General features: G+C 36.4%; 1 protein-coding gene across 1 annotated transcript in view; it reads right to left on the reverse strand.

Moving 5' to 3' along the window:
• The window catches only part of LOC126762825 (Ig-like and fibronectin type-III domain-containing protein 2), a gene marked incomplete at its 3' end in the record, with an annotated part of 186,653 nt that overhangs the window by 20,661 nt on the left and 141,561 nt on the right, over window positions 1–24,431 (reverse strand). The window contains exons 5-8 of the mRNA XM_050479867.1: window positions 1,714–1,808; window positions 1,434–1,619; window positions 1,236–1,367; window positions 46–1,159 (exon numbers count right to left, since the gene is read on the reverse strand). Coding sequence (XP_050335824.1) covers window positions 46–1,159; window positions 1,236–1,367; window positions 1,434–1,619; window positions 1,714–1,795 — 1,514 coding nt within the window. The remainder of the gene's footprint in view (window positions 1–45; window positions 1,160–1,235; window positions 1,368–1,433; window positions 1,620–1,713; window positions 1,809–24,431) is intronic.

Raw genomic sequence — 24,431 nt, forward strand, 5'->3', positions numbered from 1 at the left:
TCGCTTTCGAAGAATACTTTCGGCATCACATATTCTAGTACTCACTTGAACAGACTAAAGTCTAGTGTTGATAATTTGCCCGAGCAGAGCGGGAAGCACACAGCCGGTATGCCACGCGCACGACAACAGGGTGTGTGGTCGATCTTATTTGCAAGACAAGTGAAGGTAATATTGGACCAAGGTGCGCAGACCATAAAGTCGGGCAGTGTGGCGAGGTCGGTCTTCTGTGGATCGCACATCTTATCGAGACACTTACGATGCGTCATGCCTTTGGCCTCACAACAGCTACGTATGTTTGGCAGCTCCGGCATAATGCTCTCCACCGAAGCAGAAGCTTCGGCATCATCACTTCGTGGCGCGAATACCTCACTGGTATGGGTGAACACACGCAAACGTTCGCTGGGCAAACTCGAACCGTAGTCATTATGCGCCGTCACCACGATCGCGTACATTGTGAGCGGCGTAAGATCCTGCAGTGTCAGCGTAGTCTGATTAACCGGCACTGTGCGTATGATCGTCTGCTCTAATGGACGTTTCTTCCATGCATACGCATTGGACACTTCATCCTCATCGAAGCTATGTAGCGCCGTAAAATTCACACTGTAATAGGCGACTTTGTGCGCCAGCTTTTCCGGTTCGTACCAGTGCACCGTGACACGTGTCTCCGACACATGATCGACTGTTACACTTTTCGGTGTGCTGGGTATATTCTGCACGCCCTGCAGTATGCATTGCAAACCGCTGAGGGTATGATGTACGCAAGATACGCGAGTCTTTAGCAGATCCGTGAAAGGTGTGTACTCACCACGACACATATCTTGACACAAATCCGGTATTTGTTTGTCCACACAGCAGGGCACATGATCGCGTCCATCCGCCATGCAACGTACAATATTCGGAAAGTCCTTCTCACAAGCTTCGGGCTCTATGCCCGTCGTGCCGTCGATTATGTTGTGCACATTACAGAAACCCATGCACTCGGCGGTGACGTTAGCGCGCTCACAGCATTCGGTGAAATCGTGTGTGATTTGTGGCGCAACAGTGGGCGCGCGCCAAAACGAACGATTGTCTGTGGCGTCGAGTGGCGGCGGCACGAGATAGACATCACTCGACTCTGTGGTGGTCGTGATGTTATCATTGCCGGTGGGTATCTGCTTGACTGTGCGAGAGAAGGTGGTAATATGAAATTAGTTCTGAACGTTCCAAACAAGAGAGTTTCGCTTTCCGACACTTACCTGTGAGTATATGTATGCTCCGGAGCACGGGCTCCGAATTCAGTTCGCAGATGTAACTACCCGAATCTTCGGTAGTCAATCGCTTCACGAGCAGCACCCACACCTCACCGCCTGACTCGAGTCCTTTAGGATCTAAACGAAGGTAATATAAATATATAATATTTTCTACCTTTGTGCATCATTTTGTCATGTCTGTACCTGTCTTCCATTCACTTTCGTCATGCAACACACTGATACGTGTGTCGCTCGTCACTCTCACCATACCGGCAGTGAGTATTTCGTCGGATTTCTTCCATATCACTGTGTGATTGGCGCGATTTTCTGAGACAACACATGTGAGTAAGGCGTCTTTGCCTTCGTAGATCAGTGATGGACCACCAGTTGCTAAAAGGAGGTATATATTTGTAGGAAATGACGTAAATATGTTCGATTTCTTAAACAATACTTCTTCAAGTCATAGAGTCGTTTTTGTACTCACCAATTGGTACACCGGAATTAACAGTCGAAAATAAGCAAGTTGATGTTGTTAGTACCACCAGCAGCTTAAACATTATTTCCATTAATAACGGTCACCTGAAGAGAGAGATAAAAGAGAATATGTGTGATAAAGATTTTCAGGGAACAATAAATAATTTTCTTATGAAGAACAGAAACTGAAAAGTCGTTGGAATTTTGAAAAAATATTTTCTCAACCTTGAGATCTCGTCAGCTCTGAAGATTGAACTAAAGCTACTTACAAAATTGGGGATCTAGATCTTATACTTAGGACCGCGTATAGGAAGTAACCTAATTCAATATGACTACGGTAGTTATTAGTTTAAATATTGTTCATTCATTTAGATAAGTCCTTTGAAGACTGGGGTTGAGCTCCCAAGCTCTGAAGCTTATTCTTGGAGAATTTAAATTGGGGTCATACGCAACCGATAAGCCAAATTTCTGATCTGAAAAATGTACGATTCTCCGAAGAGAAAATGTAAGTGAGACCATCTCAGCTAACCAAAGGACATTCAAAAAACTTATTTTTTATAAGGCAAGGGAAAAGTTGCAGCATTTGTCTCAAATGGAACCTCTTCACTTACAGGATGCATATTGTCTATGTGAGGATTAGGATCGGGCAAAAAAATGTTTAACCAAATTTGACTGTTCCAGAAAACTACGAATCTGATGAGGGACTTGTCTACAATTAGTGCTAATTCGAGGGTCTTTAAGGTGCAGATAGTTATTGTTAATAGAATCTAGCGATCCTCTTCTTTATGATTATACTTTTTTAGCCGACATCTATAATAAAATGATCAGAAAATTTTGTCTACGTTTTCCAGGTCTGCACTCAACATTCAAATTAGAATGCGAGGATCTTTCAAATCCTTAAGATCGAAACTTATATCGGAGCGAAAGAAAGCACCACAGAAGGTTTATTGAATCATGGGTATATATTTCGAAGAAAAGAAAACCTATAATTAAAAATTGTTTCATGATAACCGGCTCGCAATTCAGGAACAATGGTAAATAGAAAGCCTCTCATTCAACGGGAAGTAAAAAAAATCAAAATTGAACTCGTACGCGTAAAACTTTAAGTTCAAGCTCACTCGAAACCAACATCATCTCATTATTTAATTACTTAATATAAACAAATTAAATTATGACAAGCAACAACAACTCTTTAAAAGTGTGTTATCCTGAAAACAAACTCATACTTTACCTAGGTATAATAATAACCCAAACTTTTACTAACTAAACGCTTTAGAAGTACTTTTTATGAGCACTCTAACAGCCAGCTGTTGGTTATAGCGACAGTGTAAACAGTCTCATAAAAGTTGAAGCCAACAAAAAAATACGGAAAGAACAAAAAGTGAAGGAAATGGGAGGTTTAAACAAGTTAAACAAAAACGCGAAAACTTGACACGTGCCAGGCGGTGCTAAATACTAAACTGCAATACAAGGAAGACTTGATAATTTAGCGCCTTTTGAAGAGCATTTTTTTTAGGCTATAAAAGAGGAAAAGTATTCGGTAATAATAATAATTCTGTACAAATAATATCTCATTTTGGAAGGCACAAAAAAAAGTTTAGAGACATCGCAGTTCGAAATGTCTTCATTGTAAAACTCTTGGTTCTTAAGTCTACTTATATGTGATAAAAGAGCGAAGTACCCAATGTTAAACCTTCAAAGTTTGAACAAGTACCCACTTTGTCATGTATTTTTGTCTTTCCGTCTTTCAGTATTTATTTTCTTCATTAGATTGGATTAATTTTAATTATGCTGGCTTGAGTCCGAAATTAGAGAGAGGAGGACTTAAAAAATTAAAATTTTTTTAATAGGAGATTTTTTGTTTTAGAAAACGATAAATATATAGTTTGGATAGTTTTCAAAATAAAACCAAAAAACAATTCTTAAGAAAGTTCGTCAAAAACAGGTTTTCTAAGCAAAACTGCAATTTTTTTCTCCACCAAGTTGAATTATTTTACTTTATGCGGATTTGAACTCATTTTGAAATCACGGACCAGTATAAAAGTGAATATTTTTTATCGATCATAATAGAGCTTACTAATCTTTGTTAGGGTACTTTAAGAAATTTCGCTTCAAACACAAGGCTTTTGATATTTGACAGCTGACAACTAACAATTTGACAGTTGCTATCAATATTAACACGTTCTAAATGACACACATTTTAAATAAAATTTTTTATTATTAAAAGTAAAGTACAAAGTCTAAAAAATATTTCCATATTTTTTTGCTAAGCAGCAAAGAGTTCTTACAACATCTCTTACAAGGTTCAAAAACTCCTTACTTTATCCAACCATCATCTTAGCAGATACACACAAGCATATTTACTTTCATTCTAAAATGTTTTTACTTTCCAGGAATCCACTCGCTGCATGTATATTTTCCGTTAAATAGCCATATATAACTCAACTCATGAAAGAGCAGCTACCTAATCCCTTAAGTAGCCTAATGAGTATGAAGTTGCCCAGAATGCATCAGATGCGAAAGCGGATAAATGTTAAAAAATACGAAAAATAAAATATAGCGTCATAACAAGAAAAATCTGTTGTGAAGAGATAACAAATGTGGGCAAAGTGAAGGCCAGAAGGACAGCATAACGAGAGTTTCTCGTCGGAAAGCTGCGCCGGAGGTGGAAAATAAAAAGGTGAGACAATGTATATAGTTGCATAAAGAGTTGGGTATAGAGGAAAGATAAATGAAGATGAAATGTTATTGTCCTTAAGTGAAAACAAAATTGAAAGTGTCAAAGAAGAAAAAAATTTTAATGGACCTTTAGTTTATGTGTAATTTGTTATCAAAACAAAAATTTTGAAGGGATGAAAGTAGAATTATGGAGAAAGTCCTAATGATAAAAGTTTAAAAAAGAAGAAAAAAATTGGATTTGAGCTTAGAAGGTTTCTGGAGGATTTAGGCGTTATTAATAAATATATAAAAAATAATTTTGAAGTGAGTTAAAGGCTGTGGTTATTCTATTACAGCGTGAATTTTTCTGCAAGCGTAACAAAACAGCCTAAAATTGATGATGAAAGAATAGAGACGTTGCTAAACGTAGCTAAACACATTTGAAGACAAAATTAGTTTTCTCAAAATCCTATCTTGCACTAACGACTTTTTTGATATCTATTACCTTGTATTCCTCATTTCTGATATGCATTTCGATTCGAATGAGATATCATTACTGAAATTTATATAGAAAGAACTAAGATCTTTACTAGGAAGGTTATTAGAGACCGATTCCCTCGTAAAAAAAACCGAGTCAGTGTTCTTTAAGCCAAAACCCGGTTTTAAGGAATCTCCCTAAAATATGAATTTTTGTATGGTAATAAATGATTACATGGGTTCTTTTGGAGCCGAAGAAACTGACACTAGTTGGAGTAACTACCGGCCTTTGAATTTACGAAATCAGAAAATTCTAACGAAATGAAAATGATGTATGCAAATAAATTTGTTGGCTTCTACGAAATTGAGATTAAAACTTAGTGTAAAAGGTGGCGACAATTGAATTATTTAAGTGTTTTAATATTTTCCTTACCAATAGGGCTGAGGTTTTGACCTCTTATAAGAGCAGTAGCGGAAATCGAGGTACATTAAACTAGTTTTGTGATCTAATAACGGCCCAAATAGGAGATGCTCATAATTTCATGTACCTAAACAGAGCTCACGCAGAGATTACATGATGGAAAAAGAACAAATGTTTTGGAAGCTCGGGATATTAACACTTGGGATCTCAAGAGACCTGAGTAAATATTTTCATTTAAGAAACTACGTTATTTAATATTCTAAGCTAAAAGAAGGTCATTCTGGGTGGTTAATTTTTTTTATCGATGAAAGAACCCACATTCTCCCAAATATCGAACTTGACAGTAATTCTCGTATCTCTGTAGAAGGGCAGAGAATACCACAAATGGAAGGTTTCAACGGTAGCATTGTATTGTGTGCTGCCAAACATTTATCAACTCCATCAGCGAAGTACCGAGCTCAGTGAATAAAGCAACATTTTGCAAAGTAGTCGAACACCAGCCACTGATAGTCAGCACAGTTGGCACACATGCAGCAGTAACACACCGTTGGCTCTCGTATTTGTAGTTTCTTGCATTTAGCTGGAAGGTATGGATGTTTGTTAACATTCTTTAGGCGACATTTGCTTTTGCTGTGTGGCTATGAACGACCGCGGACACCACTCTGTACTGTTGACTTTTCTTTGATCTAACCGTTCCGTTGTTTTGGTTTCCGAGTGCGGACTGCGATCCACTTAACCAAGTTCGACTAGTAATCGGTTTATTTTGTCACTAAGCGTGCCTAGCGGCTAGTTTTGTCATTAGCTTGTTTCTACTTGTTGTATATATTTGACAGCGTAAAGGGCTGAATAGTACCTCAGGCTATAAGCCTTTCTGTTGCTTTTTTGTTTTGAAGCTGATTATAGACTATACCATATTGTTAAAAGTACAGTAAAAGAGCCAAGTCAGTGTTTCTTAGGTCAACAACATGATTTAAGGGATCTCTCTAAGCAATTATGGAAGCGGAAAGTTTAACCGAACCGTGACAAGACAACCTAGGAACCAAGGAACCGTGTCGAGGCACCAGAGCCAGGCGAATTCCAGGATGAAATTTATCAGTCTCGATAGTCTGCAATTCGGAGAATTGTACGTCTGAACTTTGTTGTATAGGATTCTATATGGTAATTAGGCAATACATAAAGTTATTGTTCTAGAGAAGTAATGGTGCTAAACGTAGGCAATATAGTTTGTACTAGAGGATCTAGCATTGGAGGTTTTGTAAGCATGTGAAATTCCATTAATCAACTAGCTTATTTTGATATGCAAAGCGATTCAAAACGCAAATGCAATCAAGGTTTTAAGCTACACTGATAAGGTCCAATCAGTTTGTTGACTGTTGGCTTTAATCTTTCGATAGAACCTTATATGCGGTGTTGAGGAGACTTATCGCACGATAGTAGGCGCAGGGTAATTGCTATTCGGACTTCTTCATGGTCGGGCAATGGAACGTCTGCTCCATCTTCATCGATTGAGGAATGGGGTTCGCCATCTCCTGGTGTTAAGTTTCCACTGCCATTCAGCAGGCTGGAAAAGTGTTCCCTCCATAATTTTAGTTAGTGTTAGTCGCCGCATCTTTTTTCTAACGAGGACATCAATCACCTAGAGAGCGGCACTATTTCAATTATTCGGACATTCCAGGACCATTCTCTTAAATCGTTATACTTAATGCGTTTGCCATGGTCATCATCAAAAGGGACCTTTCTCTTCCGAGGCTGTTGGTAATTTTTCATTGTGGGCGTTTTTAACGTGGTGGGTCCCAACCCCAGCGCTCAGCCTGTAGGAGGGATGGTTCGCCTGGTTCTTATTATAAGATTTTTTTCTAACATGTATATGCGTACAAATGGCTATCGATCGAAGGTGAAGCTAACAAGGTTCGGAGTCTCGAGCATATTCTCTTCAAATCTATGCGGCATAATCATCAATCGAAATCTCAACAAACCGCGTTTTAGTAATCTATAATCTAACCGTGCCTTGTTCCTAAAGTCAAAGGCCTTTAACAGTAAAAATTTTACATATTTTGAACACTAAGTATTTATTTGTTATTATTCTTCGAATTTGACAAGTTTGTTACTTTCTTTATTGTTGATGTAGTAGCACTTTTCCAGCTGACGTTTCACATGACAGAACAAAATCGCAAAACAAAAGATTGAACTTTGTTGCCAACCCTAAAAGGCCATTAAAACATCTTAGACACACAAACAAGTTTCCACAAGTATATACAATGTGTATGTATGTACTATATGCTCATATAAGGATGTATGGTGTGTTTCTATTTGTTTGCGGTTTGATATCTTCGCTCCACTGCTTGCATCGTAACTTTTCCATTTTATATTAATTAAAATTTTGCTATGCCAACTATTTCGCGAGTAAACTAACGACGGCATATACCACTAGCACACATTGGTAAACAAAAACACACACACATAGAAATAAACGTTTGCTTGTATGGCACAAAGTGAATTGTGTATACCGCATGTGGCTTGTGGCATGTGGTATGCTGTATAGAAACATAGATAGCGGATGTGTATGTATGTGTATGTTTGGCTGTGATGCCACGAGGAGCTGGCAATGTTTCGTCTTGCTGTCGTTTAGGTGAAAATATGAAAGATTATGTGACATATACTTGTTGACAACGAGAAATTTTAGACTTTTCAGACATACCTATATCGAAAGTTGGCTATAAAATATTCATATTCATATGGGGCATGCCACGAGCCAGCCAACCAGCCGGCGAAATGTCAATTGCGGCCGCAGATATGCAAATGGTGTTGTAATGGCATTGTTTTTGCGCCAACAGCAGTATAAAAACACATATAAGCATGTATGCGCGCACCAACGCGTGAAAATACCATCTAAAAGCTGAGCGTTTTAATTGGTATGTCAGTGTCGCAAGCCACATGAAAAGCAGACGCAACGAAGCCTTAGCTTCTCCTTCATGATAGTTGCCTTGTCTAATTTTAGGTACGCAGCCACGCAGGCTTTCAATTTTATGGCACAAATTATTTTCGAATATCCATATGGCAAACTTTGACTTGACTGCAGCAGCCTTTGCAGCTGATGGCAGCACTTCTTTTGCTCGCTCATTAACTCCGTCATTACTAACATTATTATCAACTACTAATATAAGCGGTGCCTCATCTCCTTGTTTACCCCCACCTCCCGAGTTGATTCCCATGTAATGATTTTAAAATTAAGTGCTGAACTTGGTAGTTCAACCCAACTAAGTACCGTTGGGTACAGAATTAATTTCGTGCGTAGTTTGTTGGCATGCTTTTGGAGGCGGTTTGTTGGTAGTTTGAAAATTTCCAGATTGTTTTACCTAAAAGTTGACACTAAATTTCAACGGCAATTACCCGGAAAGGTAGTTTTATTTAGTACTCACTGGAGAATGTTAAGTTTAACTGTTCATGCCAGTTTTGTTGCAGCAGCATCGTGTCATGAATAAAGTGAATGAATGCAGGTAGCTATGATATATTGTGAGAGATTGAGAGCGAGAGAGAGTAATGGAGAAAGGGTCTATCACGAAATGAGCTTATGGAATGTAAATTGATTAAATTATGTCACAGAAAGCAATGGTTTAAAACTGAGTTGAAATTAGTAGTATTATATGGAATAAAGTAAGCCTAAAACACGAAAAGACCCTAATTTATGCTGTTCCAAAGCTAAAATACCTGTTAGAGTGCATTTTTATAGCATCAAAGGGTGTAAAAAATCTTGATTTCGTTCGGTAAGTTTGTATGACAGCTAAAAGCTATAGTAGTCCGATCCGAACAATATGTTCGGAAGTTGTAGCACTGCCATGGAAAATAATTTGTACCCAATTCCGCAAAGATATCTTGTAAAGTAAAACAGTTTTCCATAAAAGAGATGGATTTTTATCGTTCAGTTTTTATGACAGCTATATGCTATAGTCAACCAATATCACACACACCTGAGGACTCTCCAAATCTTTAACAAACATAAAAAATTATTTGAGTTTAAATTAGCTATTTTTGAAATATATATAACATTCTTCATTCTTATATTAAGATGGCTAAAATATTTTTTTAACTAACATGTTTTGATTTTTTGACTCAAGTACGTTCCATTTGATAAATATTACAAATTTTCAAATTGCAGCGAATTTTACTTAAACCACGTGGTAACTCCTACATAAAACACAGACCGAAATTCTAAAGTTTAACTTTTAATTCGATACAATCATCCGAAAACTTTTAGTAAAATCGGTTTGCTAGTTTTAGAGGCAATAGAAAGTGAACAAATGAGGGTTAAGTGAAAACGAAACTGAAAGTATGAGAAGACAAAAAAAAATATAAGCTGGCATTTGAGAAAGAAGTTTAAGAGTCAATAGAAAGTTACTTTATGCTTCATTAAGTGAAAACGAAACAGGGTATAAAATGGGGATAAAGGAAACCAAGCGACATATTATTCATTCGCATATTCAAAACAATGTGCTTAGATGATTATTTTTAGTAGCTGATAAGTCCTCGAGATGAACAAAAAAGTGAAAAAGGGTACTTATACTTTTGTGTCGAAATGGAACAGGCAAGAAAGTAATGTTACAATGATTCCACTATATCGTTTCACAGGCAACATTTAAACTTGGAACGTAGCATTTTAGTTCCATTTTATAGGTACCAATTAAACAGCGATCCCAAGATCTCATATTAGTAGAGATTCATTTTATATAGCATAAAGAAGAAAATATACGGAGGATATAATGCGTGATTCGAGGTAAATTTGGTATTCTTTCGAAAATGTACAGATCGCTTATGTTAACTTTAGCGTATGTGAGTCGGCCACTCCGGTTTGCCGGATAATGACTATGTAGTCTCCACTGAGCATGTAAACAAATTTTGTAATAATTTATGGCCCACAACTTGATCGAAACCAAGTAAAGCATCCAATCTCGTTGCATATTGGTTGAACTCTTACCATTTGTTACTATATCATATTAACTTATTACAATTTTTTGGTATACTGAGAAGTTCAAGGGTAGATACCGAAAGCCATACTCCCCCAAAAATGACTGTCACAACTTCAACTACATACTTTATATCATCATTTAGCTATTCAAGATTAGTGATTAATAAAACGCGTTACAGACGAGCCAATAAGAGAAAACAGTACCCTCTTCTATTCATGTACTCAAACATCCACCGCGTACATATGTATTCGAGGAATTCTCAACACATAAGCTGAGCAATTTGGAAATTCAATTCGATTGCCTCGGTAACCCGACAGCCTTACTACATTGTTCTCAACGAAATAACGGTACCAATTGCTTGGATTGTTTCGCGCTAACTAATCTACTTAAATAGCTGCTTACAGTTGATTGCGTTTAATTTGAGGCAAAAGTACCCTGCATACCGAAGCTCCGCTTTCGGTTTACCACCACCAAGGCCCTAAAGGCAGCAGCTGCAGCGGCAGAATTTTTGGAAAATTTCGCGTTGACGACCAATTTCGATAGCAAGACAGCAAACCGACAACGGTATGACGGCGCGATGTGCCATACAACGAGAGACAATCGGAAGCACCTAAATTGCTTGGAGAGTCTACAAATATAGGAGCAGGCAAAGGCAGCATGACGAGGCAAAGCGCGGTGACAATAGTTTAACGAATCCGTTGAACAACATAAGCGGACGGAAGTTAATTGGGGTGTGAGAAAAGCGAAGTACGACGTAACGTAAGGCAAGGTAAGGCAGAGCAAAACAAAAAAAGCTGTAACATATCAGCTGGGCCAACCAGCAGTGACGTGCTAACTGTCATAAAAACTATAAAGAGCCTTACATCAAGCCATAAGCGGCATGTAGTGATGATAAAATACATGCAAGCTCCGTTAACACTCAACGCTAACCGCATAGCGCCATGGTAGCGACGAATTCGCGATTGTAAGCTGTGTTAAGATCTGCCTGGCTTTAGACGGACGTGTACATCAGCGTCAAGATGTCTCACGATTTTTGTGACATCAGTCGCGATTTGACGCGCTTCCTGTTCACTTTCATTCCTTTTGTCTGTTTTCGGTTGACAGGTTTAGGTAAGTAGTTGAGGTGCATTTCAGTCGACAGGTAAGACTGCGATCGCGCATTATGCTAAGCACATAGCTACAAACGCGTTGAGGCAATATGTTGCAGTTGTGCTTTAACCTCTTTACCATATTTTCAGGTAGATGTGTGCTTTCGCAACTTGTCTTGGCATGAGTTGACTTGACTTGGCTTCACGTCGCTGCAGATTGTGTTGCAAAATGCTGACGGTGACGTGACAGTAGACGCTGTGAGAAATTCGTATCAAGTGCAGATTGAAATGGAAACAGCTGATGATACAAGAAGAAGAAGTTTTACTAATTTTTTTTTTAACTCCCGTGACTTTCGTAAGACTATTTGTAGTTAAAGAAACTTATGTATATAGATCCGTCTTGTTTCAAGATCCATCTTGAAAAGTCCAGTGATTTATATTTATTCACTTTTTCATTCTTCTTTATCTCCTTACATTCCATTTTAATTCCTGCTATTGATTCAACTAATGTAACTGTGATACCTAAGAAAAATATTTTAATAATGACAAAAGAAAGCTCAAGGATCGACACCTTGGTCTTCTTGTGATCACATCTCATTGAAAAATATACAATAATTCTATCGGCATCTCTTCTCAGATTATTTTAGAGTACGAGATTGAACTGATATGAAACCATTTGGTCGGAACTTGTACTTTGGATAGCATTATCATACAGGCAGAGCTCATATAGGACTAACTTTTGAATCCTATATGAATCATATGTTTTATAAATTAATTATGTGTTTTATAAAAAAACGAATCAAAGCTTCTTATACTCCTAAAAGTGGATCACCAGATCCTCATAGTTCGAAGAAGCGTTTTAAATTTACCACAAATTTATTAAGCGTTTGTTAAAAGTTGTGTCGACCGCGATATTTCAATCTCCAGCGAGCTCAAAGTCAGTATAACCGCACGGCCTCTCTGGACGATGCTGCATTGCGGTGGAGTAGATCCTTGAGCTAGCAGCCACCTTCACTTGAAACCTAAGAACCGGTTATATGTTTTGCTTATTTTGGAAAGTATTTGCTTCCCACAACCTTATTTTTTATAGGGTACGTTCCAGCCAGTCACATAATGTCTCCAGTAACCCACAAATCTCGGTTTGTACGACACATTGCTGCTGCTCTTTTGACTTCTTGGCACCTACTAAAGATTATTGCCTTTGGTGTTGTTGCTTTTTATTATTTTCTGAACGTTGTTGTTGTGCTTTTTTCTCTCTTTTCTACGCTATTGTTGCCAACGACGTCAGAAAACATGCTTAAATCAGACACAGGATCCGAAGCCAAAATTTGAACGGGAAGCGGGTGTTAAGCGCAGCAGAATAAAAGGGAAATCAGAGTGAGGGAGAAAGATAGAGAAACTACACAAAAATTGCACTGCCACTTTGGTTGCGGCAACGCGTGCAACAATGCCATAAACAGCAGCGACGAAGAATGAAGGAAGGCATTAACAATAACGCTGCTACAAAGAAATTAAAAAGCAACGCTGTTGTACAAATAAACGTACAGACAGATATACACGTGATTGCATGAAAATATCGCGCGGAAATTTGTCATGCATCGCACGCTAGCAGCGAAGGCAGCAGCAACAGCTTAGTGAAAACAGCGCCCTTTGGCGGCAACACTGAACTTGCTACACAAACGCGCGATGTTGGACTCAAAGTGCAGCTTAAATGACACATAGCGGCACTAAGTAGATAGCTACTTATATGTGGGTGTGTGGAAGGGTATTTTGTATATACATATGTGCGTGAGTATTTTTATTTGTATGATTGTGTGGCTGTAACTCTGAGTGTAGGTAAATAGTGAACAAAGGTTGCGGGCGGCTTACACTTGACAATGGCGGTGGGGATTGGTAACCTACGGAGAATTCCACACACACATATACAAAGAATTCACGTCCATGCATTTTATAGTTGTTTGTGGCATATGTGCATGGCAGCTAACAACATTACAGCAGTCAGTCAGTCAGCTCATATATGACTTTTAGCACCCCTCTTCTTCAGGTCCTTTGGTATGGCTACTACTTCTACTACGAAGCCAACCTCGTATAGGGAAAATACAAGCAAAGCTCGCTCTCAACACGCTTTCAAGTAGTGCGTATGTGGGTGCAGCTGTACTTCTATATATGGAACGCGGCATCTGGCAAGTGAGTACAACACGCGCGTTAAAGAAGCGACAGTAATGCTGCAAAATAAAAAAAAATTAAAACGAGACCAACGAGAATGCGTCCAGCCTACGCTTGCCTTTTCAGAAACCACTCGAGTAAAACGCTTGATAGGCCTTCTTGAAGTTAGCGTTGTCTTAAGGGTGTTTGTGTGGTGCGCGTCAAGCACTATGAGCTCAATCGAGAGGAGCTTTAAAATGCACAGGTGGCTGTCAAATTGTGCGTAATTGAAGTCTCAAAGCTAGAAGTGTGTAAAACAAGCTTAACTTCCGTTTTCTACGACGAGTTTTTTTTCTTTTTCCTTTAATTTTAAGGGCTCTGAAGCTTTGGGAGGTTGAATGTTGGTTTGTGGCCCCTTCAGAAAGCTTCAATAGTGTTCTCTCTGCTGTTTTATAGAGCATCAGTTATGTCAATCTTGGCCCGATGTAGAATGTATTCGTACTTAGGCTCTTCTTTTTCTTCGAAGAAAGTTCGCCGGAAGAAGTCCACTGTTTTAACAGTTACTTTTGATAGTGTTTAAACTTCGCCAATTTGCTTACGTTATCTTTCACTTATTGCGAGATAGATATCTTTCTACATTTTCTATTGTCTACTGAAACTGAATACGATTTAATCATAGATCAACATCAAAGAAATCAGGGTGAGAATTGAGGTAGAGATCCATCTCCATCTCCCCCTTTTATTCAAAAGAATAAAAGTATTTAAGTTTTCTTTCCTAAGGGGCTATTGAGGCTTAGGAGGTTCTTTTGCATACAGCTCATGTTTCGAACCTAACACCGGGAGAATGAAAGTTTTTCCTGTTTTTTAGGATTGCTTTTGCTGGTGATAATTCGAAAAAATCGTTTGTCCTTGCTTAGAGCCAATAGTGATAAGGGTTTCTATGAGATTGACGTAAAGCAATTATCTTCAAAATGTCAACATGTCATCTTACAAAACGGTTCATAGACCCAAAACAGTTCATTCAAACTAGATTAACTGCTCAGAACTACAAAACAAACCAAAAAAAAGAACAACCACAAAAAAATTGAGAAATACAAAGAATTAGAACAATAAATAAAATTGAAATTGTCATTACAACAAATACAAAGCAATGAAAAAAACTGCTAATGCATAACAAAGCAAATAAACTACGAAACAAGTCGACCAAAACTTAGAGCTAGCGAAATTAAATCACTTGTGGCATAAAAAATGCAATACCACAACAGCTTAAAGAAGTTTCGTTGCACAAAAAGCGCAAAAAGTGCATTATAACGGTCAAATGCTAAAAAAGTTTACAAAAGAAAAACGAAAAATGCGGAGACAAAAACTTAGAAAAACAAAAAAAGACTAGGTGCTGGACAAAGAAAATAAAGACAGAAAAAGAGCAAAGAAAAGTTCAGCGCTAAAAGACGTGTTGAGAAGCGCCTAGAGAGTCACTCGTCTCGCGAGGCACTTAGCAATTGCCACTAAAAGCATTGCCTACCGTGTCACTAATAGCATCAAAGTGGCTACAAATTTGATTTCCAAGTAAACGTTGAAATGGAGTAAAACACGGAAATACGACGCTGAAGTGTGATGTCTGGAAGTTGAAGTCACAACGTCTCAAATGAAGCAAAAATTTGAAAAGTGAAATATATGTAGAGAAATGAGAAGTAACGTAAGCTCATTAAAGGTATTGTTGAAGCAAAAGTTGAATGCAGTATCTGCTCATAGTTGTCATTTTAGTGCAAAAATTAACACTTCTTAGTTTAAAAACGGAAAGAAAGCTATTTGAAAGCTGCTAAGCGAATACCCTTTACATCTTCATTTCTTATAGCGTGCACTTTTATGCTAAAAGATTGTTTTTTTTTAACTAGATTGTTCAGTTTAAATGACAGCTATACAAGTATGCTCTAGTGGTCTGATCTAAATAGTTTATTCGGATATTATTACAATGCCTTGATAATTCATCTAAATTTCATGAAGATACTTGTGAAAAAAAGTCATCCATACAAGATTAGAGCTTGATCGATCAGTTTGTATGGCAGCTACATACTATATTTGTGCGATTTGTTCGGAGATTACGGCAATATCTTGGCTAATAATCTATGCCAAACTTAATGAAGATGGAGTTTAAAACGTTGAAGCTAAGGTCGGTATTAAAACACCAATAAGAACAAAGAAGTCGAGAAATATTGTATAAGACTTCGGGCAAAAACGAGATTGTATACCATGAATATTGATATCTGGTTGGCGATGGTGAGTTTCCGGCTTAAGCAATTGTATTCACTATGAAGATAAGAGACCTTTCATAGATTTTTTTTCGTTTTATATAAGGATTTCCTATCAAAAACTCAAGGGATGCTTCATTTATTAGCGATTTTAATCCTTCCTTTGAAGGGAAAGAGTAACAAAGTTGCTTTCAGTGAAGTTTCTATGGTCAATAAATAACGTTTTATTGAAAACTAATGTAGCTACTTTGGTCTATATGAAGCAGTCGTTGGTTTTAAGGCAAATAATTATTTTACGATATATATGGTATTGTATGCTACCGCAATATTTGATGATTGTAGTATGAACATCATCAGTTACGTTTCAAAAACGATTCGCGAGACATTTTTTTTTTCAAAAGCCATTACACAAATTTATGACTCAACTAAGTTAGTAGCGTTAGAACGAGTCAATCTGCCACTTTTCAACTATGTTATTCCACCAAATCTCCGAAATTCCTGCACATACTCGTTTGGCGCTTTTGGAAGCTACACTGCAACTACTAAGTCTTCAAACAACGATAGCAAAGCGCATAAAAAATTTCTACGCAATAAATTACCAAATAGACGGGGCGTATACGCAACATTCTTTCGTTACGTATACGATTTGTCGCACTCATATCTACAACAACAGCCGCCGGTGCCACCACTTTTAATAGCTTTTTTAAGAATTCTCTCATACGTCTTTTCCACCACACACTCCACCTCGCCCGCAATCAGAGCAGCTCGTAACTCAATCGCTAGCCATTGGCTTAACGCAACAATGATTGCAAGCAATCACTGCAATGCAACAACGAGCTCATAAAAGTTAGAAAGAGATTTTTCGAATTTTTCAAAATTTTTTTTCTTGTTTTTTTCTTTCTTGCTTTTGCCGTATTCTCTATCACCAGCACACACTTAATTAATTTTCTAGCCGCTTGCGCTTTGCGCATACCGCGAAGTCGATGAAATAAGCATGGCAGCAAAAACAAAAAACACAAGCCAACAAAAGCGATGAAATATTGCTAGAAAAAGCCAGTAAAAGCTATGCGCAACAATAGTAATAGAGCAACTGTGGCCAAGCATCTGCTACTCATAAGCCTAGCGGACAGTTAAAACTGTGCTGCTTTGGCTTCAGCAACGCGTCAATACACGCAACTAACAGTTCTTAAGGCGACTACCTGCACCTGCAGTGAGTAAACTACTTGCAAACGCTAGCAAACGCTTCATTGCTCTAAGCGTCATAAAGTTTTCCATTGCCTCTTCGCTGCGGCACTAGCCATTAACCATCTATCAGTGTTCAGCCAGCCGCAGTTGCCTTGACCGCATCTGAATGTATGCATGTGTGTGAAAATGTGCAATTGTGTGCGTCTGCTTGCATAACTTTATGCCAATATCCTTCAACTTTCCATTACACCCACACATAAACCTAGCAGACAGACTTACTGACTGCTGACTGCCGCGTTCTATGCCGACTTTCTCACAGCTGCACTATTACTCAACCTCAACCTCAACTCAACCAGCGTGTATTTTTATACCCTGTACAGGGCATATTAAGTCTATGAAGTCTATATATGATCATCGACACTATCCTAGTTGATTTAGCTAAATTCGTCTGTCTGTATATACGCAAAATAGGCGCTCAGTTTTGGAGATATCGATAAGAAATTTTGCAATTAATTTGTTTCAATAAAAAGTTGTTCGTTTCTCCGAATCGCCGCTTCTGGATCAACTTAGAATACAGCTGTCAATAAAAACAAGATAAAAATATTTTTTTTTACTTTATTATGCTATAATAAATGCAACTGTGGAAGGTATTAAAGCTTCTGTTAACGTTTTTTCTTATTTCTCAACAGTTTTAGGCCATTTGATTTACATTTACATATCTACATATGCGCTTGTAGGTATTTGTCGACTTTTGTCTCTTTGTAAGCATATTTGTTATGTGCTGCGTAAGAGCCCTGCGCCAGCCGCATACGTAAAGAGTTTACCATGAGCGCAGAGGCAAACAGAAATATGAGTAGTTAAGTGTAGGACAACTGCATATGTAGGTATGTATGTAACGATTACTACTGCATATGTGCGTGTATATTATATATGCTACCTTTACATATGCGTTTATGAATGAGTTAGGATGTGTGGGGCAAAGGTACAAATAGCTGCAGGCCATTTCTCCGCTAGCAATTTACATATTTTATATGGTTTTCATTTTCTTGAATTTTCATTATTTTTTGAAGCCCTTCTCTCAATTTACGCATGCCTTCAAGTAACAAAAGAGTTTTTATGAGGTTTTTATTCTGTCATTGTGGCCGAGAACAAGAAAACATTTGTACATATAGACCATGTGTCAACAGTGTTGAAAGCAAATATTTGCATGGCTTGAATTCGTTCTAAATTAAAATTGAGCTAACATGACGTCAGAAAAATGCTGCAAGCAATAGCTCTCTCACATTTCCTGCCAATTTCTTCTTCTCTCTCTTGCTCACTTAGAGTCTAAATTACTTGACTTTAAACAGTTTTTTTGGCAGTATCTAGTGCTCTCTTTTTCCTACGCATTCATTCTGTAACTTCACAAAATATTTTCATTAACGTCTAAATAATGCGTTTTTTTATCTTTCTCAGTCTCTGAAAACATTGAAGAGAGTTTGATTACGAAACCAAAATACAAGTATTTATATTTAAACAAAAACTGTTAAGAAGTTTATATTCGGCCAAGAACTTTATCAATGACAATTTTCGATTTAAAATTACAAATCGATCATCTTTAGGGACATCATTCTGCATTTTTCCATCAGAATTTTGAAAACTTCGATTTTTTTTTAAAAAAGTTTAGACCTACAAAAAAACTATTGTGGTTGTCAAAAATGAAACTGTAAAGTAAAATTATTGGTATAATTAGAGCTACAAATCAATTGAATCGACATCGAAACGACTTGGGCAGTGCTAACAAAAACAGCCCAAAAACAATCGAAGCTGCCTAAGTTGAAAGAAGATTTTTTATTCATTCTATAATTTTCGGGCATTTTAAAGTGGAAACGATACAATTTAAAAACTTCAAACGAAATCTGAATCTCTTGGTGAGCACCAACTATGGTATATATTAGTAGACCAGCGAAGACTACTAGACTACTAGGATCTAACTTCATCTGAACACTACTTTTGTAATTTTTCTCTTTCATTTTAAATTCAGTCTCAAGTCAGTTTGTGCGATGAGGATCTCAAACAGACCCACGCTATTCTAGCTTTATAATTTTCGCTTTTCATAGATATGTAGATCAGTGATAAAAAATACTTATCTTATTTTATCGAATCTAAGCTTTCGAGTCATTCAAAATCTACACGTGGTCCGCGAAGAGGTTTGAAAATTGTGTTAAAAAATAGTTTAATAATTTGGCGCACCTTTTCTTGGCGAACTACTCTTTCCCTTTCCAAGAAGGATTTTTATACCAGTTGTAGAAATTAAAGCCATTAAATCTGATAATTTTCAAATTTGTCCGTTTCAATGCTGCATTCTCTCAAAAATATTTCCATATCACAACAAATTCCGACTTATTTCTCTCATGATTAATTGGTTTAAACAAACTAAATTTTCACACTTTCAACACCGTAAATCAAACGGATGTGACGGGTATTGGTAGCAAGAAATATTTCCTTTCAACTGATTGACTACAATGCTATGAAGTATGCAAAAATGTGGGTTTATGCTATCTTTTGCATTCCCAATTATATGCAATGAAACGAAATATCTTATCTACCAAAAGTTCGAAAATAATTCGCACGAAATGAAAGATTTAGAACGAACAACCGGCTAGGCTAAGCAGGCAAGTAGGAGCTTTGCTAGGCAGCTGGAAGAGAAAGTATGAGGGGAGAGCGAGGCAGCTGGAAAAGGAAAAGAGAAAGTGTGAGTGGATTGGGCGCTAAAGAAAACTACGAGTGTGTAGTGAAATAAAATACAGATTCGTAAATTTTTGTATCTTTGATTTTATGCTTCCTCAAAATGCAGCTAAAGCCAGCTTGTGCCGTGTTGCTTATAATGCTGGTGCTGCTGCTACAAAATATGCCGTTATTGCATTTTGATTTTCCGTTGCACAAAATACACAAAGAGATATGATTAAAATTTAAATCTACAAGGCTGAGGTATAGGCAAAAATCAGAAATGAGTGTTTATAGCATAAAAAGAAACTCTGGATTAGAGTGGATATTCGTAAGGTAATAAAAAGCAGTATTTTAGGTATAGTTACTAGTAAATGGAGAGATTGATGAAGAAGCAAAGGAAAATGGACTAAAAATAAAGAGATCCTACGTTTTTGAGAAAAAGGTTAGATATTTTTAGTAACGGTAAAGTTATGTGAACTTGCCTCGTTGCCGACTCAATAAATTTTAGGATTTGTTTCTTGGATCACTCGTGGAACTTATCATCACTTGCACAGAAAACATTACAACAACAACTTGATAATATAAATACAACAACTGCGAAAATTTATTGAAACTCACCAGCAATGTTTTCAACCAAACTATATTATTATACTATTCCGAACGCATTGGTGCTTACCTGTAATGACAAAAGATATTTATTTGACATTAGTAAAATTTATTTATGGGTCAGAAGTTGTAATAAGTTATACTTTAAACATATATAGTATGTGTATTGAAAAAAAAAATCGATCCAGATATTTTTTAACCATAAAAATAAATTTATTTAAACTTATTTGTATAAGGTTGCCATATATAGATAAAACTGAGGTCATCAACGAATACAATTTTCAATATTCCACATTATATTCTGAAACCATATACTTTCGAAATAATTGTTAACTGATAAATTGAAAAAAAATGGAGTTGCCATACTTTTTTATAAGATTCGTAAAAAAATTAATAATTATATAGTGTTTAAATGAGTTAAGCATCCACCCCTCTACCCGGTAAAACTGACGCATCCTAAACAACGGCGCAATTCACCACAGCTGATGACACTAAAACACAACTCACCACACCTGTACCCCTACCCACTAAACAAAAAGGATGGACAACAGGATAGGAGACGATCATCGCACGTCAACATTCGAATACACACATTCGCTTTTCAATATTTCTTCCTCGACTGATCCCCGCGCTTCAACGTATCGATCCTACGCGGCGCCACATCGATATCTCCTGCTATCACTCGGTTTGGGAACTATATCCACCCCGCTCCGTACACTTGAATTTCCAACACAACTTTGTATTTAATACTTGCGCTAAATAAACCTTAAACTAAAATTATTGTACATTTTAATTAAAGCATTTTTTATTTAACGACTGTGAAAGTGGTCGGTAATTCATTTTGCAAAGTTAGGCAGCAATTTATTCATATAGTATATAGAAAATATTAATACCGATAATTTTTATAATAAAATACTTTGTGCATACTTTTTGAATAGTTCCGATAATTTTTTCAAAATTGGATAAACCTGTTTTTAATAAACTACAAGTTTTAAACTTATTTTATATGAATTTTATTATAACGAAAAAAGCGTCAATCTAAAGTTATTATAATTTTTTTTTTTATATTTTAAAAACCACATTGTATATATTTTAAAATTTAGTTTATTTTTGAAGAGTGGAGCCATAATTTATTTTAAATTAAAATAAAAAGTCAAAATCTTTTTATCTGAATGTCATTGATTAATACAAAAAGATAAATGCGTTTATTTTTTTCAAAATGTGGTAACCTTGTTTTAAATAAATCAGAAGTTTTTCATTTATACGAATAACACAACGAAATTCATATTCTAAAGGTATTGTAAAATGTAATTTATTTACCAATGGTCGCAATATACTTTTTTTTAATTAAAACGAAAATTGAAAACTTTATATTCGAATGTCATACCATAAACTGTATTTATTTTTCAAAAGTTGTCCTATAATTTTTTTATGCAAATAGAAAGTTCAACATTTTTTATGCCAATGTCATTGGCTAACAAGAAAGAAGAAATTTAATAAATATTCTGAAGTGATTTTAAAATGTAGTTTATTTTTCTAGAGTTGCCACATTTTTTTGAATGAAAATTTATGTTTTAAACTTTTTATTCGAATATCATTCACTATCACGAAAAAATTCGTACACCAAAATATTATAAAATTGAATTTATTTTTCAAGAGTTGCCACAAGCTTTTTTTAATTAAAATAGTAATTTGAATTTGAAAAAATCGGTAGTTTAAAGTGAAAAAAATGTATAAATTTTAATTTCTCGGTATGGCTTTTCAAATAAAACTATATAAAAATATAAATATTTTTTGTGAATTTAATCAAAAATAAGTGGCAAACTACATATATCCAAAAAATTATATATATTTTTTAATAATAGAAAGTTTGTGGCTTAAAAAAAAACTAATTTCCAAGTTTTGTTAAAAGTGGCAACTCTGCCTTAAAAGAGTTACACCTTCTAACAAAGTAAAGCAAAAGCTTTGTTGCAACATTTCCCATTTGCAATTTTACATAATTTAAAATTTTATACTTATATACATATGTATATACATACATATATGTACAAATGATCACTGGATATAGTATTTTCGAGTAAAAATTGTGCATTTTGTATGCAGAATGCTTTTATACAGCACTTTGTGGCCTGTTGTGCAAATACAACCTGCTGCCATTGCAATCATTGCATATTCTAGCAGCTAGAGGTTATAGGCATATGGCTGGCAATTGCAGCATAAAAATGGAGATCTGTGTATTTTTATTCATATATCTGGGTTGCCTACTTACAAAGGCAAATATTCATACTACTTTAGTGCTGATGTTTTGTTGTTGCATTGCAACATTTGTTGTTTTTTGCAGTATTTTTTGTTATTTGTTCGCTTATTGCGCACCACAGAACCAAATAAGTACATAAAAAGATATAAATTTGACTGAAGATTTTCAGAGCTGTCATTTGTGGAAGATACATTTTAATGCACTGTAGCTAGTTCTTGTGGAGAGCGCGCAGCATATTGATGTTGCACAATGTAACCACTTTTAGCACACTTTACTTGCGATTAAATTCTTCGGCCTGAATGGAAGTGCATAGCGTCTTTCAAAACCGCACACTTTACCGACTTCCGGGCAGAATTTGCCTGCTGAAGAATTTACGCCTGGCAACCCTGTAGGCCCGCACTTCGGGTCACCCAACGGAATAAACTGGTGTGTTGCAAGATGCGGCCATTTGATTGTATTTCCTTGGCATTTCCTAGGCAGAGTTTGCTGTTTATCAAGTTTACTTGTAAAGCGCTTACTTTGCTTATTGTTGCTGTTGTTTTCGTTTTTGTGCAAAGTTACTCAACTCAGCGACTTTGCTTGCTTTGCCTTATTGCATTTGTTTCTATATTTGTATTTTACTTGTGTACTATTTGCATATTTGCCGTTGTTGTTTTGTTTTTACGCTACTTGCCACTCTTATCTGCTGCAGTTTGGTTTCTGCCAAATTTGAATTGCTCGCTGTGCACTGCTTGTGCCTTCATTTTTTTTGTTGTATTTATATTTTTTGTTGTTGTGTTTTTATTTGTTTTTCTTTTGTTTACATTGGTTGTTGTTGTACCTTTTATAATTGTTGTTGTTGTCTGTTGATTGCAAATGCAAATTCCATACGCTTAGTTGTTGTTCTTGTTTTTTTTTTCCATTTCTTTTCTTTTCATTTCACACAGACATATGTTGAGGTTACTCATACGCCCCGGCATACAGCACACAAAGCTCGGCCGCCAACCAAAACTTAGTGGCAACAGAACTGCCGATGAATATCAGCGGCGGCAAACAAAAGATTTAACAGTTGTTGCGAGCACACAGAAAAAGAAAAATTGTTCGGAAAGTGGTACGTAGGGAGTCCACTATTGCGTGTCAAGCCGTACTGGGGAAGGGGAAAAAGTTTGCGCAAACTTACTATTTACTTCGAAGGACACAAGTGATGTAATGTTACTTTGTAGAGCAATGCTCGAGAGCTTAAGTTATGCAAACACATATACATATATAGGTTAACAACACCAAGCACCAAGCATATATGCCACTTGCACTACACCACTGCACAGCAGCCAACTTAATTCCTTACTGTGTGTTTATTGGTATGTGTGGAATGGCGCTTTGTTGACTGCTGTCCTCCGTCATCTTTTCGAGTTGAACTTAATTGTTGCTTCTTGGCAATTTTCGGAAGCCAAGTGTGTTTTCGAGCAGCTGTTAGATGTTGGAAGTCTAGGAGCTAGCATATTATTTAAAAAATAAATTTATGGAAGAAGAGAGCGTTAATTTTAGTAGTCGAAATTAGTTGCCAAAAAAGTGCCTCCTTTGCCTAGTGAAAGAAACACAATTTCTAGTCTTCAATAATGAATGCATTACGATATATTCCAAAGCTTAATAGGACACTAGTTTTTGTGGCTTCTCCGAATTAATTCTCGAGTTCCATAGCGAACTTTTTATGTAAGAAGATAATAGGATGCTTGAAGATACCATTAAAGAAGTGATAAGAAAAATAAAAATATACTATAATACAACCCTGAAGTGGAACTTCATTATCTAATGCTACATATATGAGCCGTTGTATTGTGAGTAAACCCTTAATCATTAAGTTCTTGTTCTTCATTAATAATGGTAGAAAATTTTAACGACATCTTCCGGTTTTCATCTTTCACTTACAAAACCAACCTAGATCTTGAATAGAACATTTTCAATCACAATTAAAACAAAAAAATTGCACAAA

Source organism: Bactrocera neohumeralis, chromosome 6 (assembly GCF_024586455.1).
Source record: "Bactrocera neohumeralis isolate Rockhampton chromosome 6, APGP_CSIRO_Bneo_wtdbg2-racon-allhic-juicebox.fasta_v2, whole genome shotgun sequence".
NCBI lineage: Eukaryota > Metazoa > Arthropoda > Insecta > Diptera > Tephritidae > Bactrocera > Bactrocera neohumeralis.